Source organism: Cibotium barometz, chromosome 47, assembly GCF_041138505.1.
Source record: "Cibotium barometz isolate CiBa-2024 chromosome 47, ASM4113850v1, whole genome shotgun sequence".
In the NCBI taxonomy this organism is placed as follows: Eukaryota; Viridiplantae; Streptophyta; class Polypodiopsida; order Cyatheales; family Cibotiaceae; genus Cibotium; species Cibotium barometz.
The window spans coordinates 4,908,907-4,927,273 of record NC_141092.1 but is presented as its reverse complement, the minus strand read 5'-3'; the positions used below and the strand labels follow the sequence as shown (position 1 = coordinate 4,927,273).

At 45.0% G+C, this 18,367-nt stretch overlaps 1 protein-coding gene across 1 annotated transcript in view; it reads right to left on the bottom strand.

The window, feature by feature from the left end:
* Positions 1-14,133, bottom strand: part of LOC147611289 (uncharacterized) — a 29,837-nt gene extending 15,704 nt beyond the window's left edge. The window contains exons 1-2 of the mRNA XM_086784377.1: positions 13,772-14,133; positions 4,606-4,835 (exon numbers count right to left, since the gene is read on the bottom strand). Coding sequence (XP_086640503.1) covers positions 4,606-4,835; positions 13,772-14,111 — 570 coding nt within the window. The 5' untranslated portion in view covers positions 14,112-14,133. The remainder of the gene's footprint in view (positions 1-4,605; positions 4,836-13,771) is intronic.
* Between the last annotated feature and the right edge of the window lie 4,234 nt (positions 14,134-18,367).

Here is an 18,367-nt window from a genome sequence, read left to right as displayed (position 1 = left end):
GGTGAACTTTCGAAAAGCGACAGGCGAAAGGCGACAACAGTACGGGCGTCGGGCAGTACTTTTCTCTTTTTTCTTAAAAAAATCCACGTCATTGTTCCCACGTGGAACGGCAGCCCACCGTTCCATCTCGCGTTCCACCGGCGTTCCACGGCCGTTCTGCCACTTGGTCGTTCCTGACCCCCGTTTCCATCGGTCCCTTCATGCTGGCCATGGAGGAACACGTTCCAACGTTCCCCATGGGGAGAAACAGGGTTCTCCTGCTACTATGCCATCCAGCCATAAACAACGACTACACAAACGCCATAATCTCTATCTTGCCACTCATGCGCATGGAAACCAATCATCCTCACCCTCTACAAGGTGCATCCCTTTAAATCCTCCATAGGAGGCTCTGCTCTCTCAAATGCGCCATGAGGAGGTGAGTAAGATGGAGCTTTCATCCGTGCCATAGACTACCAAAGAGCCTATTGAACACTCCCAACCACTACGCGGGGCATGTGTGGGGGTAGGGGGGTGGTGGGGGCGGGCGTAGACTCTTCGGAGGGATGGAAGAGTCGATGTCGAGGCTAAGTTTGTCCCTACTCCATATCCTAGTGAGCTCCTCTCTTGGGAGCTCTGGGAGAAGTTGTCTGAATGTAAGCCAATCTCGAAGTGATCGAGTGGGACCCATGCTCAAAGCTCCCCGCAATACATGCAGGTGACCCCAACACGTGACCATTGGGCAAACGGACGAGGGGTTCAAGATTAGAGGCTGTCGGAGATGCTCCTCGGATGCAACATGAGCGGATTGCTGAAGGGCCGGCTTGAGATGATCCCAAACACGTAAGAGCGTGGCTGCAAATCTGTCGTCAAATGCAGGGCTAAAGCCACGAGTCCGCATCTCCGTGAAGATCGATCTCCTACTCTAGAGCCAAGGGCCTCCCAAAATCGACGTGCGGGCAGAGATCCTAGCCAAGAGAAAGTCCTTCCACGGCTCGCCGCCCAAAAGAACGTCACAAACTATCAACTTGCCCAAAAGGGTGCAGCTCTGAATGGAGGGGTCGATGATGCCTAGCCCCCCACCCCCCCCCCTTTCCCCCTTCTGTGTCGTGGCGGAATGATCACTCTCCAATCCACCTTGGCCCAGGTAGGCCTCCCGTCGCTGCCAGCCCATAGAAGGCCCAACAAGAGATGATGTACCACATGGTGGCGAGAAGAACCTGGCTCGCTACCATGACCCGACCAGCTAAGGAAAGCCTAGCTAAACTCCAGTATAACAGCTTTCAGAAGAAGAGGGGCTGGCTATTGCTCTGAGAAGATATCGATGCCCACATGTCATCCAAGATAATGAATTGGAGTGACACTCAGGATCAACTTAAAAGCCTCAACTGAACTCCAAGTCAAGGCATGTGATGAGCCAACTGAAAAATGCACACAACTTGTGCCCATTGATTCACGCTCGAGATGCACAACAAAAGATCTCTATCGTCTCGGTGAATCTATGGAAGTTCCCCTCATCTCCGGACATGTATGTTGCTGCGTCATTAGCACAATCGGAATCAAGCAGCCCCTCCTGTGCGCAGATGGGAAGACACAGCCCCTAGAGCCATGTTTCCTAAGCAGAGAGAAAACTACTCATGGCCTTGGCTACAAACGAAAATAGATAAGGTGCAAGTGGACAGCCTTGTTGGACCGAGTGAGAAAGCGGAAAGTTGTTGCCTCTAGCTCCGTGAGTAAGTGTGTGAAGCGTATGTTCCTATGGGAAATGACTCTGGGGATTCCAAAGTGCCCAAAATAGTACAGGTACTGAGAACGAGGGATTTCCACTACATATGCATGTGCATAAATCATGGATGCATGTGAATGCATTAGAGGATTTTTGCTAGAGAATAACATGTTTTTATGTCTGGCTTGCTTGGCTGTGTAAAAGGATAGGTTGTGCCGGGGACGCTTGGTATTGCATGCTGCCTATCCCCAGTGGAGTGCTCTTGTTTGTTGACTAAGTTACGGCATTTTACAAGGTTCAAAATGTGTGAAAAGAGACCATAAAGGAGACATTTTTATAAAGGCCTGTTTATAAGCTTTTGAGTTCACACTCATTTTAATGTGGGTGGACACTATTAAGGTTGGGCATCACATGTGTTAGGGGCATATTATTTGACAACAAGACTCGTGGAGAGGAGTAATTCTATCACACCCGGATAAAGCGAACTCTTGTTTGTATTGTTTGCTTTATGGTGTGAAGCTATGCATAATAATTTGTTACTTTGTGTTGTGAGACAATGTGACATATTTCTGTGTATAAACAGTCTTTTCAGGTATGTCCGATGGACTTGAGTTCCCTTGTAGACCAAAAAATGACCTTTGACGAATGTCTACATGAAGTGACATGTGGAAACACAGATTTGAGATGTATAGATAGCTAGCTAAACTCTGGTTGTCATGGCTCTTGAGTTAAAACCATTGGGTTCCGAACTCTTCCAGTTAAATATGGATGCATCATGCATCCATGGATTGGATTTCTGTGTACAAAAGCAACTAATTAGATGTAGATTCAACCAATTCAGCCATGGACTTGGCTGGAGCAAAACCCCCCTATTCAAGCTGAAGAAAGACTTGTGCTTGAGTACTTAGCTGAAGTTTCAAATGTGTTTCCTCTGGAGCTAATTGTGTTGATTATCTCCTTTCATAGGGAAAAAAAGTAGAATCAGTTTACACGTAACTAAGCTGATCAAGTCTCATCAGAAGATGAGATTGCAGCTGATGCACATGTTCGTTGTGCAGATGCTGCTTTTATGAAGCATGTTTTGAGGTCCCATCTGTGCACAGCCTGCATGGCTGCACCCAGCCCATGGACGATCCATTGGCATGCATCAGTCCACATATGCATTCACATCAGGCCACACATGGACAAAAGCACACCCCGCCAAAATTGTGTCTCCCTTCTCTTGAACACAATCTTCCACATGGGCGACTTGATAAAAGAAAAGCAAGTACATGCATACCTTCACATCTGAGTAGGTATCAAACCCTAGCCATGGAGTCACAAAGAAAAACCTGTTTCTCGTGAAACCCTAAAAAGGAAATCTGGAAAGCTTTCAAGAGCCACGCTCCGCGCATCACCTCTTGGTTTAGGGCGCTTTGATACCAACTCTAAGGCATTTCTCATGATTAAATCTCAGAGAACCCTCCCAAGATCACATAAACACAAGACAAGCACAAGGTTAGTTCCCAATTAGGGTTTGGCAGGCTAGCTCACCACCCAAACATAGATTCTGTATGACACAGGATCTCCCCTGAGCATAGGGGCTAAGGATCCATCCATACAAACCATGCGGAATGACCCCTGCTGTCCCATACCACCAGGACCTGCCCCAAAGGGACCATCTGCATTAAGGATGGACAATCGGAGTGGATTGCTTCCATGGTCTAAGCACAGACCATCTTGTTTCAAGACAACACAATAGAATAATCCACTCATCACATAACGGCTGGCGTCTACCATTAAACCTAGCAAAAGAAGAAGACTGAACGACATCCCAGCAAAAAACGTGGGTTAGCCCTTATAATCAACCTGCTTTTACACCTCTTTTGGGTCCCCTAGTCCACAGATTAGCCAACCTAATCCCCATGTTAATTGCCCTATGTGGATGCCACAGTCTGAAGGGATTCAACCACTTGTGTGGAGTGACGAATAGTTACTAGGAGAAAATCTTGATCCTCCTTAGGGAAGGAAGCAAATGGTTATGTGGAATCCGACCTCAGCCGGAAGACGTTCAAGCAACTATGGCGTGGCACTACACAGTGCAATGATGATCGAGCAAACTACAGAGTAGCACTGCATAGTGCGATGATGATCACTGGCTGCTCAAGTTGCTGGGTTAATCTTTATCCTGATGAAGCCCGGAAAACTGAATATCCGTGATGCATCCTTGCTCGCCAAAAAGCGCAACCTGGACGTAGTCTTGAAGTTGGTCACAGGCTGGTTGGGTGCTCTAAATTGCGAAACCATAGAGAAGAGATTGAGGTCTACTTCAGTTGGGAAGTTCAGAGCAGCTTTCGTGACATCATGCAGGAAGGGCCAAGGGTGGATAAAACCCCTAGTGGAAGTGCAACAATGGCGGGATGTGAGGGACAGCAGGGGAAAGGCTGAGAGACTCAGAGGGAATGGGAAAAAAAAGGGGGAAGAAAGAAAAAGGCAGAGAAGAGGAAAAGTGGAATGGAGAGGCTAAAAAAGGGGAGAAAGGGGGGAGGAGGATGCTGAAAGAAAAAGGGCAGCAGACAGCAGAATGCTACCGGCGGGCCTCAAGCTGTGCGCGCGAGGCAGCTCACTAAATGGGAAGCTGCCCTGCTGTGCACACAGAGGGAAAAGCGGGAGTGCAGGGAGGCTGGGAAAAGGGTTCTTGTACAGATTCTTGTCAGGGGATGCTCCAGCTCATTCCAAGCTGCACATCTGATAACATGCTATGTAAGCCACTCATTCCTTACAAGAAAGCACATGCATCTAGCCTTTTTCACACATTATAAACATGCATCATTTGGCTAATGAATCTCATCAGCATGAGGCACCTGAATTGAAAAAAAAAAGGGAGGCACAACAATTGCACTTTAGATTCACCTACACACCTTTGTGAGTTGATTTACAGCTGCTTTGGAAGAAGCATAGGCAGCATTTCCTACCAAAAGTCCTCGCTCTAAGCTTGAGGTCGATGATATGTTTATGATTGAGCCAGCTATCTTTGCTGCACGCATTCTCTTCCCCACTGCCTTGCTTGTCAACCACAATCCTCGCAAATTTGTAGCCATCACTTTGCTCCACTCGTCACTATCCAAGTCCAGTGATAGCTTTACTTCACCTGATCAAGCACCACAATCATTGCAGACTTCGCTTGACATACTCAAGACAGTATTCCAAAAAAGATGTGATAGCAAAACGTGACAAAAACACATAGTAAAACCCATTAATACTCAACAAACGAGTCAAATGATCACTTTTACAGTCTACACAACTTTGTGCATCACATCAAAATATGCAGATTCGGCAATGATTCATAGTGGGGAGTAGTGTGGGGAAGAAGAAGGATTTTACTGCCGCATATACGAGGGACACAGCATGCACCGAGAAGCCACTGAGCTGGGAAACAAGATGAGCAACCATATGAAAAAATTTGACCTCTTTCTATGGCCACATAAACACAAATCATCCATTATGGTTGCAGACGATGTTTCATACCCAGGATATCCGGTCACGAGTCTACTGTGGCAGTTGGGAGGTGGATATCCGCAAAAGCCCATTTTTTGTGAGACTCTCTGAGATAGTGATTCAGATAACAGATTTAATTTATTAATGTATCTAGCTGATTTGAGTTGGTTGTAATTTATCATCTTGGCGTATAGGCAATGATGTAGTATGTAATGGGGATAGATCTTTGATGCTGTGATAAGAGTTAGAAAACTCTAATTTTTGGATGCGATTAATTAATGCACTGTTTCAAAATTTTGGTTCGAATTTGTGTGTGATTCATATATGTACTATTGCATGAATAAATGGAATGTAGATTAAATTTAAATGTTAGTCAATTGAGTTAGATTAGACCAAACATGTTTCACACTCACCCATCATTCTCAGCAGATGGTTTATGACTCACATGTACTGGCATGTCAGGCTCCAAATGCCATACATGTACTGTCATGTCAAGCTGCACAGGCCACACATGTAATCTTTCCATGTCAATGGGCTCACACACTAGTCCTTCCTCGGGATCCATCCACCACATAGAAGCATAAACTTCTCTTGGCATGTCAGTGGGCTCACACCAGTGACCAGAGTCCTTCTTGAGGATCCATCCACATAATGCAAAAGGCATGTGCCATGCCATGATCGATGTGAGTTCTTTCCCACAAAACCGCCAAGACAAGCACAGGTTCACAGAAACCAAGGAAGCTCAACTTGCGAACTATAGTCCGAAACAACCCTACATGTTTTTTGACCAGCCATACAAGCACAGAATACCTGCCATGTTAGGCTTCAAAACAACTCATAGTCTAGAATCAGCCAATCCATGTTACTGATAAATAATTCATAGTTTTGTAACCACATATGCAACATATTTTAGTGTCCCATACCACTAGAATACTCACCATATGTGATCCTTGTATAGTCAACAATTCTAGCGGTCCATACTGCTAGGAGCCTCCAATATACAAGAGCAAAACCATAAATTATTCATCAAAATCATAGAAAAGTCTTTTCCATAACTATGGCCATTCTTTGGCTTACCACATAAAGCCATGTTTGGTTTTCCTATCAAAACAGAAAAAAAAACACTGTCTCTCCTCTTGAGAAAGAGAGACGACCAGGCTCTGATACCAATGTAACCGCTCCGTACAAGAGGCATACAGATCGGAAGACAATATACACATATTTAGCACACTTAATCTAATTAACATTAATCAATGGAAACAACATCAACAACACAAATACCGAAAATACTGAAAAATATAAATAACACCAGTACTGGGGCCAGAAAAGGCCGGCCCCCCCCTCAATACTTAGTGTATTTCTTAGTGAAAGGCCAGATTCCTCCACTAGGGAGTGAAAACAACCAAACAAATCTAGTTCAAGACGATGAAGAAAGTGTTGGTCGGAGTAGCCTCAAATCACAGGCTCATTCCCACCTTCACTGGGTGCACACTTGCCTTTCACTAGTCTTCCAAGACCGTGCACAAACTGTCACGTGCACACCAGTCAGGTGTACAGTGACATGGCATCATTATGGCATCATTAGCATCACAGATTCATCAGGTATTTTTACCAGCATTTATCAGGCATTTTTATGCATTTTTTGGGGCAGCCGACTACCATTTATGGTATTATGGTATTTTATGGGAGTTATGCATCTGGCCGACTGCAGCATCTGGCCGACCAGCAGCCTTTCACCCATATAAATAGCAGAGCCTCTCCATTCAGCACATGATCCATTCAGTCATCAGGGGCTCAGCAGTGAAGCGCATCCTCCTCAGGATCAGTTGGCGTTTCAGCATATCAGCATCAGCCCTCATCATCAGTAGCAGATAAGGTAACGCATCATCATCTCAGCAGCATCAACAGTTAACGCATCATCCCCAGCAGTTGTAGTCAGCAAACGCATCATCCTCAGCATCATATTCAGCAAACGCAACAGGACATCCATCATCAAAGGAGCACATAAGTTTTGGCTTCAACTGGCAGCAGGGGGTTTCTCTTCCACAGAAGTCGGAAGTTTGCTCCAACATCGCCTCAGAAGGTTCAGAGCTTCAAGTACGACGGAGATGGTAGGTGAAAGGTTTCCAGGAACAGGTCAGGGGTGACTCAGTTAGTTGCCATTCAGTTCCCGCAGTATATAGCGTCTTGGCTCAAGGATTTCACTCCTGCAGACGGCCTCAGTCCCAGCAGAAGACAGAAGGGGGTAGTGGTTCGGAGGAGAAGGATCGCAGAAGAGTCGAAGGTTGCCAGGTTTATCACCCAGCAACAGTTTAGCAACGGGGAATGTCACGTGCACACCAGTCAGGTGTACAGTGACATGGCATCATTATGGCATCATTAGCATCACAGATTCATCAGGTATTTTTACCAGCATTTATCAGGCATTTTTATGCATTTTTTGGGGCAACCGACTACCATTTATGGTATTATGGTATTTTATGGGAGTTATGCATCTGGCCGACTACAGCATCTGGCCGACCAGCAGCCTTTCACCCATATAAATAGCAGAGCCTCTCCATTCAGCACATGATCCATTCAGTCATCAGGGGCTCAGCAGTGAAGCGCATCCTCCTCAGGATCAGTTGGCGTTTCAGCATATCAGCATCAGTCCTCATCATCAGTAGCAGATAAGGTAACGCATCATCATCTCAGCAGCATCAACAGTTAACGCATCATCCCCAGCAGTTGTAGTCAGCAAACGCATCATCCTCAGCATCATATTCAGCAAACGCAGCAGCATACAGTCCAGAATCAGCCCAACAGGTCAGCGTTTCATCATCCATTCAGCATACAGCATCTGTTCCCTAAGCTTCCCTTCAGCGTTTCCCTCCAGGAGACAAGGGAAAGAGTGGACAGCAGTTCAGCCCGCATTTACAGCATATAGGCAGCATATTCAGCATTACAGATCCATTTGGATCATCATTGTAACATCTTTCATTCATCTAATATAGCTGCATTGCATTGACACATATCTGTTTGTCTCTTAAACATCATTAAGTGCAGTTAAGTGTAGACTAAGGTTGTGTTTACTACGGTCTTCATCCCTCACATGTCACACAAACGAGCACGCCCGTACTAACGCAGGCAACAGTGTACACCGCAGAGGGAACGTATCCCGGTTCTCCCAATTAAGCTTTGTACTTGGTTTGTCCTCATACCCTCTTGACCTTCACTGGCTCCTCTATAGGTGAGGGCGCGGTCAGGGCAATCATGGGAGAAACCACTATCCAATGATCTTCTAAAGTGTATGCAACTGGAGAAGAAACTTGCCTACACAAAGCTTGAAATAACAGCATTTAACTTGAATTGTTATCTGAATTTGAGATAAAATATTGAAATAAATACCTGGCATGGATTTTAATTCATATCTCAGCAATGAAGACCGTTTTCCTTTGTATTATACTCCAAATGGAAGCATTCAGCTACTGTAAACACAGCAACCAGCCGGTACACGGGGCAAGTACAGCAGGTACACGTGGACAGCCAACAATCTGCAGGTACACATGTTCAGCCAGCAGTTGCAGGAGGTACAACAACTCCTTGACAGGTACAGTCAAGTGCAGTAGGGACAGCAGGTACAGCCAGTTCTATAGGCGGGTACAGCAGGTATAGCTGGGCAGCAGGTACAGCCAGGCATGGAGAAGACAGGTACAGCCAAGCGTAGCTGGGTAGCAAGTACACCAAGCGTGGAGAAGATAGGTGCAGCCAAGCATGGAGAAAAATGGCTGCAGCCAGACGTGGAGAGGCGGGACCAACAGGTGATGAAGATGACAACTCAATCCACGAACCCCACACGCGGGTATTCCATGCAAGGCTTTAATTTTTTTTAAGGTTATAAAACCTTAATTCAAATTATTACTTTGGGCCCCCCCTCATAAGCAAATGTCTACCCTCTATTTAAAATGGGTGTGAACACAATATCTTATAAATATTAAGGTTCACTCTAGTTTATGGATTTTACCATTTAAAAAGACCAAAATGAAAATACTTACCACCTGTTCCCACGCCACACCACCGAGTCAGCAAACAGCACTCCACGGTACACTGGGACGTCCCCGTCCAATGTACTAGCACGGCATAACAGGCAAACACACAAACAAGTCATGCAAAAACAAATTTATGCATGCAAGCATAAATGCATGTGCACAAATAATGGACGAAATCTCCCTTTCATGAAACTTGTACAAGAAGTTCCTGTCGGGACAGATATAAATAAATATGTCCTAGTCTTTCTATGGAGTGAGAGTCCCATAGGTAAGACACCATCCTGGCCATACACGGCACCAACAAGCTCCCGTCCATACAGCACAAAGCAAGTCACACACGGGTGGCACGAAACTAATTCCCGTCCATGTGACGCAACACTAATCACACAGGTGGCGCTAATCTAGCTCCCATCCATGTGACACCATAAGACTGGCCCTTTCACATGGGACATTGGCCTCGCCCCATGTGAACATGGCACAAATCTGGCTGCTCTATGGAGTGATAGTCCCATAGAAGTGGCTCCAGAAATGGAGATGGACCAAATGGTGACAGTTGTATTGTAGCAGAGAGTGGGCTGCTGTCCCAAGGTGTGAGCTGATGAAAAAACGCTGAATTGCTCTACTGTAGCAGAGAGGGCTGTTGTCCCATGATATGAGCTGATGTAAAATGCTGAAGTGCTCTACTGTAGCAGAGAGGGCTGCTGTCCCATGATATGAGCTGATGTAAAACGCTTAAGTGCAGAGAGTGGGCTGCTGTCCCAAGGGTATGCTGCAGAAGGAAACGCTGGAGCTGTCAACGATGATGATATGCTGTAGGGCAGGCGCCGGCAGCAGCAGTAGCAGCAGAAGCAGATGTGGTCGATGAAGTGGTCTATGATGTGGTGCCATGCTGAATGATAAAGCTATGCTATATATAGTAGGTGGGCTGCTGGTCAGCCCAGTAAAGGTTTAAGGGACTGTCGGCCAGCAGCAAGACCCAAAAATCCAAAATAAAACCAAATAAACCCAGTAAAATCCCCTTTCTAGGGCTGGGAAAAATGCCATTTTCACACATGTACTTGCATGTAGAAGAATGGGGCAGCCCTTTGGGCTACCCCAGAAAAGGGTGTATAGCCCTTTCCTATCAAGGGAGTGTCCCTTGTGGGCCAACCAAGGGGCCATGGAGGCCATGGCCAAAGCCCCACAGCCACCATTGGCTGGGCATGCTGTCGGCCAGCCCTAGGGGGGTCTGGACAGCAAGGCGGCCAGCCCTATGGACTCAGTCGGTGTCACCAATTGGCCGACCATTTGGTCCATTCCTAGTTTTTGCGTCTCGTTCACTTGAGGCCAGGCCGGTGTCTCGTGTGAAGAGGCCAGTATTTTGCTGACATGGACGGGAGCCAGACTGGTGCCACCCGTGTGTTAGCAGGATGGTGTCGTATGGACGGGAGCCAGACCAGTGCCACCCGTGTATGACCTGGACTGTGTTCGATCCATGGGACTGTCACGCCATGGAAGAGCCAGTATTCGTGCCGTGTTTTACCTATGGGACTGTCACACCATAGGGAAACTCGTGCCTGGAACTGTGTCTTACCTATGGGACTGTCACTCCATAGGAAGACCAGGATTTTATGTTTTTATGTCGTGCCAGTTTTGTGCCGACAGATATTTTGTACATGTTCCATGAACGGGAGATATGTCCATGTTATTATTTGCACATGCACACATGATTTGTATGCTTGAAACTGTTTTCGCATGATATGTATTCGTGTGTTTGCCTGCTTGACGTGTTACTTACTGAGCGGGGACGCCTGCCAGTGAGTCGTGAAGTCTGCTCTGTATTCTGACGAGTTTCAGTGCATGTGAACAGGTGGTAAGTATATGGTACATGTTGTTTAATGTTATTAAATTCTAACCCCTTTGTTTTATAAGGTTAGGGGTTCACACTCATTTAAAAGTGGGCACCCCCTTTGGGCACCCACTTAGGGGCCAAGGTGGGGAGCCTCACTTTTAAGTGAGTGTGGGGGTGGGCATGGTCACCTACCCCCACTAATTCCCCACATGCAAGCGTGGACAACACTAAGGATATCTCCACGTTAATTTTTATTAAAAAGAAGAGCTCTCTTCAAGCGTAGGCATCATCGCATCCTCTTGGTGTTGATTTTCATCATCCGATTCCACCATCCTTCGTAAGAGAAAAGAACCAGGCGGCTGTGCGCTCCACCCGCATCCAAAACTGCTGCACAAACTTCCTACAGGCTGCGCAGGCTGCCAGGCTGCGTTATTCATGCTTCAGGTGGCTGAGCGCATGATCACCAGCCTACGGTGTTTCTCCCTCAGGCAGCTGCACCACTAGCGCTGTGCTGCACAGCAGCCGGCTGGGTATCCACCAATAGCAGGCTGTGCTCCAGCAGGCGATTATCCACACCAGGCGGCTGTCTTTCTTCTCCAGGCGACTGCTTCAACTTCTTCCACACGAGCGCATGCCTTTATTGCTGGCGACTGACTCTGCACTACTGGCTGCAACAGCCTCTGTACCCTCTGTACTGCAGGCTGTACTTTCTTGCTGCAGGCTGTGTACCTTCTGTACCCTCTGCTACGACTGAATACTTCTGCTGGTGGCTGCGTTTCTGTTCAGCCAGGCGCCCATTACATAGTTTGCCTACACAAAGTTGGCTACCATCACATGAAGGCCACGTATTACCTCTGAATTGTTTCCCCCAGGCGGCTGTGTATCCATCACTATCAGGTTGTGTCCTTTGTGGCGGTACATCACTCCACGGGTGTTCTACAAGGAAGACTTCGCATCACCTGAGTGGCTTCATCATTCCACAAGTCTTGGTCTTCTATCAACCAACTACAAGTAAGTGATTTTTCAGATTTGAGTAAAGCATTTAATGTTTAAATCTGGTAAAAGATTCGTCCCGCTCGGCCTACACCCGTTCGGTGCCGGGTTGTCCAAGCTATATGGGCGAACCTCGGTCCAAAGGTGCTGAGATCGGGAGAGCCAGGCGTTAGTACGAGAGCGCCTGTCTGTGCGTGGTCTCGGAACACCAGTGTGGTGCTCTCCGCGGAGTCCAGTGAAAGCACAGGACCGTAGCGATTGGACCACACTAGTGGTCAATCTGCTTCGAGCTTCTACATCGAAATTCGAGCTATTTGTTTAGTACTGTTTTCATATGTACATGGACATTATCTGGTTCTCAGAACCCATGGAGCATTGTATTCTTTAAATACTCCCAATAAATATATCATATATTGAGGGGGGGTCGGCCCGTTCCGGCCCCAGTGCTGGTGTCCATCTTTCCATTTCTGCTCATTTAAACTCAAGTTGTTTTAAAGTTGTCCATTTCAAATTTGTGGTTTTAAAGTTGTGCTATTAAGCGTGTGGGTGTCCAATGGAGTCTTTCCCACTTGACGGGATCGGTTTCAGTCGGCTAGCCCCTAGGCAGCCAGACTGGTAGGCGGCCAGGGCCTAGTGGCTGCCAGCAGCCATGCACAGGGCTGGACAACAGTGCCAGAGGCAGCCAATCATCAAATATGAAACAGGCGTAGGATTAAATGCATGGACAGCAGGTCGAAGGAGGAATAAAAACAGGCCGACTGCCTTCATGGACCCACCGACCAGCATAGAAAGGCCTATAAATAGCATGGGTTATTTATTCATTAGGCATCTTAGCATTCACAAAAGGCAGAAGTCTTCCAAGGGCCAGGACAGCCAAGGGGAAAACTCTCAGCTAAGGCCTCACTATCCTCTCAAAGTACTAGAACTAAGCCAATCCCCCCAAGTGACAAGTCTACACCCAGTGCAAGGCTCTGAAGATGCTTTCTCGATCGCTGTTGACTGCTTCTTCTAGATGCCCTGAAGGGCTCAGCCCTGAAGCCTAGGGGTGGGAAATTCCTTTTCAGCATTGCCCCCCACCCTCCCTTTTGCTCCTGGTCAGTCTGTTGAGAGTAGCAAGGGACTCACCCACAAGTTCTAAACAGCCCAAAACTGGCTGCCCAAGCCTGCACATCTCCTGCCCATGTCTTCTATATTGACGTCTTGCCTTCTTTTTTTTCCGGCACTCCTTCTCATAGGCCTCTGTACCCCTTGGCACTAATATCTTCAATCACACGAATGCATATTTCCTACTTTCGTGCATCCTTGACAGACCGGTCACTCCATAACCTTGTCTTTCGAAGATTATGGCTCACAAAGATTTGACACTCAGCCAATATACTCCATACATGGTCTCACTAGTCATGACACGTTTCTCTGAGGCTTTATGCATATGGGCTTGCCATTGGTTAAATCATATTGGCTCATTTAGTTTAAATTGCAGGATAGAGCTATAGTGAGATTCCTTATCACAGCATCTGTGAGAAATGTAGGATAGCGGTGCTTGACGAGAAGCATAATCTTTTTCAATGCCCTGCTATTTTCAGACCGTATTTGGGCCTCTCTCTCTCTCTCTCTCTCTCTCTCTCATACACACATACATGCCACAACGACATGGGTACGTATATACCACATGTACATGGGTACACATACATACATGCCCTGAAGACTACAATAATAATCAATTCACCACGGACTTACCTCTCAAGCCTGCGTTGTTGACAAGCACGTCGATTCTGCCGAAGGCTTGCCATGCTTTTTCCACGGCAGCGTCGATTTCAGGCTCATCGGCGCTGACATCCATTTGGACGAGCGCGGCCTTCTGTTCCTCATCCGCCTGCGGATCCTGGGCACGGGCATGTGATTGTTGGGCAATGTCTAAGATGAGCGCTTGGAGGAGCTCAGTTCTGCGTGCGGCCGCAACCACGCGGCAGCCCCATCGCGCGAGGCTGAGGCAGAAGTCTTTCCCCAGGCCCGACGAAGCCCCCGTAACGAGAACCACCTTGTTCTGAAGGTCCCCGAGTTCATCATCTGCGCCCATGATGTAGTTTGTAACCACGGTAATAAACCACGAAGATTTATACATAAATATATATTTTTATATATACTTTATACACATACATACACACACACACACACGCATATATATATATATATACTTGGTACTCCAAAAATATCTTTATAAATTTCTCGTTCCCTCTCTCATATTATCCCACTATATTGGCCTACGTAGTGAGAGAATGGTTGAAGGCGCAAGTGGAAGCAGAGGAGAGACTTGAAGTAGTCAACAATGATCCAACACTTAAGCAAAATGATGAATGAATTAAATGCTAATAATGTTCTTACATATACAACACAAATAGCCAAGTCGGCCAAAAGAAGAAACCCACTGCTGGTGAAAAATACCTATGACTTTGAAAAACTACGTAACATTCATTGATGAGACCACATGAGGAAAGTGTGGGTATACTTCATGAAGGAGAAGAGTGAAGCGTTCACTCATTCTTAGTTATGGCTGAAAAACAGATAGGAAAACATGTGAAATGCCTAAGGTCAGATAGAGGGGGAGAATGCTTCTCCAATGAGTTCTCTGAATTCTTGCGAAAGAATGGCATTCAGAGACAATTTACATGTAGATACACTCCGCAACAAAATGGAGTTGCTAAGTGGAAAAACAGACACATTACAGAGATAGCATGAGCATTGATGGGGCAGAGAAGAATACGCCACATAGCTATTGGGCTGAGGCTGTGTCTACAGCAGTTTATATCATGAACACGACTCCTACTACAGCTATACATGATGTAACACCAGAGGAGAAGTTTACTGGTAAGAAACCTGATTTGTCTCACTTGAAAGTTTTTGGATGTATTGCATATGTGCATCTGCCAGATGAGTTACATACCAAGATTGATCCAAAAGCAAACAAATGTGTGTTTATTGGGTATTCCCTTGAACAAAAGGGATATAGATGTTATAATCCTATTACATGTGAATTGAGGGTAAGCAAGGATGTTGTATTTGATGAGATGAGTAGCTGGTATGCTGCTGAAAAGGATGTTGTTGGGGCTGATGTAAGTGGAAATGTGGTTGCACAGAATGCAGGTCAGCAATCACAGTCATTGAGTGGACTAGGAGAGTCCTCATCTACTGGTTCTGTTGACCATGGAGTAGCAGGCTACATCATAATACCAGTCTTGAAAATGTAGTTGGTACATCACATAAAGGCAAAGAGAAAGTGGTTGAGCCCCTTGGTATGCCTAACATTTCTGCAAGGCATTCTCTTGTTGATGGAGATTCTAGTGGCTTAGAGATGAGCCTTGATAAGGAGCTTGGGATTCCAGCAACAACAACAATGAGGACACTTGGTGTGAAGAAGGCTATGGAAGCCATGAATGCAAAGTTATGAAGATCTGGAAAAGTCAAAAATCATGTGCAGAGGTTGACTTATGATGGTTATGTGGCACATCACTATGCATATATGGCAAAAGTTGTGCAGGTTGTAGAACCCACATGTTTTGATGAGGCTATTGGAAATGTGTATTGGGAGAAAGCTATGGATGAGGAGATGGATGCATTGTATGGAAATGAGACTTGGGATTTGGTGCCATTGCCTGAAGGCAAGAAAGGGTGTATAAGGTGAAACATAACAGTGATAGTAGCATAAGCAGGTACAAGGCTAGATTGGCAGCCAAAGGATATGCGTAGACACATGGGATTGATTATGAGGAGACTGTACTAGCTAAGGAAAAATCTATCAAAATTCTAATAGACCTCCATACTAAGAAAGTAGTGGAGAAGTTCTAAATTAGGCATCTCAAAAGTGAGAGCTAAATCTGACCGAAGTTGTTTAATCTTGGCAAGATGAAAACTAGTGGATCAATAAATCATCAACATATAAGACAATCAAATAGATCAAGGCATCTTGAGCAAAGACATAAAGATTTATTAACCACATCTCCAATGGTGGTTAACTGGGCGATTGGCTTAGGCGGGCCCACCAATTAATTTTTCAAAGGCCATCTAAGCAAATCAAGTGATTGGCATCATCAGATTACTTTAATTGGGTCCCTTGTAATGTTTTGTCCACCCCGATCGAGTTTTTTAGCACTTTATGTATTATCCTACAAATTTTTCCCACTCAAATGAGCACATCATGATATAAACAAGGGATGTACGAGCTAAGTGTAATGTCGGCATCACATACACACATATACTAGTAGGTGTAGATACACATAGCCCCTCATTTTTACACAATGTCCGCGTTTGGGTGCCCGATTACTTATAAGTTATATATATATATATATAACAATGTAAGGAATGAGAACACACACTTCCCTTGTGCAATCTTAGAGCTCTTGTGTTCTCTTGCTCTTATCCTCTTACTAGAGTGTGTGAGTGAGAGTTGCTTATTGTAGGTTATTGGGTTGCATCACCATAGCTATAGAGCTGTAAGCGGGTATGTCTAAAAGAATCAACATGTAAACATTGTTCGATGACAAGCGGTGGGAGGTAAGTTTGCACTAGCTACTTCTTTAAGTGGCTAGATAGCCTTCCTTTGGGAAGCTCTAAACAAATTTCCCTTGCATCCCCACGACAAGTAAGTTGTGTCATCTCTTTCTCTCATGTTGAGCCTTTCATTGGTGTGTGCATATTGCCATTGCTTGAGTTTTCTTGAGAGTGTAGTAAAATCAATTTAACATTGGCGTCGCCTATTGGGGAGGTAAGGGCTTAAATCTTAGTTGCATTCTTGCTTCTAGTGCTTCCTCTTGTATTTTCTTCCATTTTTGTCCACTTTGTGTATATAACAGAGTGGATAAGGCAAGAGAAGGAAGGGAAAAAGCAAGAGATAAGGTTGGTTGGTTCTGTATTTGTTTTGATTTTCGTTGTGTGGGTTGTTTTCTTGGTTAATGTGGGTTTAGTGTGTGGGATTTATTATGTTTTTGTGTGGTTTTTGGTTGTTTAATGTGTCAATGGAGCTCTTTGTGAGAAAAATGAAAAAATAAATCTCGTTTTTTATTTCGTAGGCCCATAACACTGGGCTTAATTGACCCAAATTTGGTTTTTTGGCTTTAATCTTGTTCCACAAGATTAATATATTAGCTATTAGCGTTGCATGTCCATCATTATAGTAGCATCTAAACCTCATCTAAACTTGCATTTGCATTAATATTGGGTGAAATATGATTTTTGTTTTTTGGCTTAAAGCCCATTTATAGAGTGCTTAATTAACCTAAAATTAGATATTTATCATAAAAACTAACTAATTAATCCATATACTAGTTAATAGCTTTGCATTCTAAGCATAATAGATGCATTTAGACTTGCATTTCATGCATTTTGCATTAGATTAAGCATTTACTAATTACTCTATAAAGAGAGATTAGTGAGCTTAATCTCTAAATAACTCAATTAATAGGACTCTAATCCAAAATCCAAGCTTGGATTTGGAATCAAGACACCTAAATTGAGTTATTTCAAGCCTCAAAACCACATTTGATCACTCTTGAATTTTTGAGGTAATTAATAGGGTGATTTCATATAAACTCAATTTAATCATGTTTGGGGCTTCTCTTGAATGGATTTAGAGTTTTTAATTGCTTCTAAATTGATCTTTATCCATTCCATGTACTATTGAGGGAGTTGGAAGCTATTTTGCAAGTTTTAGTCACTTTGTAAGCTCTACAGTGAGGAGAAAGTGGCTTGCGGAGCTCTTATCTCTACAGTGAGGAGAAAGTGGCATACTCAATAACCACCACTATGGTAAGTACTGGTAAGTATCCTAATATATTATCTTTGCAAGGAAATAATTTAGTTTGAGGGCATAAAAACCCCCCTTAAACACCTTCGTAAAGATCTTAGATTCAAGGCAAGTCTCATCTTTTGGTGAGCAAGGTGGTTTTGATTCGGGCTGCTAACTAGGATCATCTCCAAGTGCTAGCAACTGAACCAAAGCTGCAGGGGCTGACTAGGATCATCTCCAAGTGCTAGCAACTGAACCAAAGCTGCAGGGACTGACTAGGATCATCTCCAAGTGCTAGCAACTGAACTAAAGCTGTAGGGGCTTTACCAACAACAAGAGTCTCAAGCCACGGTAAGTATAGTAAGGCTCTTGTACTCTCATCCCTCATCACTGGCACTCTTTAGCAACATACTCTTTCCGGTCACACTATTGTGCAAGTCCTATTGTGTCCACACTTGCACTTGGTAAAGAACTGAAATGCTGCCAAATTTTGAAATTTTTGCTAACCCTTGTACCATTTGGGCTTGTAAGAAGAATTAGTACAAGATTTAAGT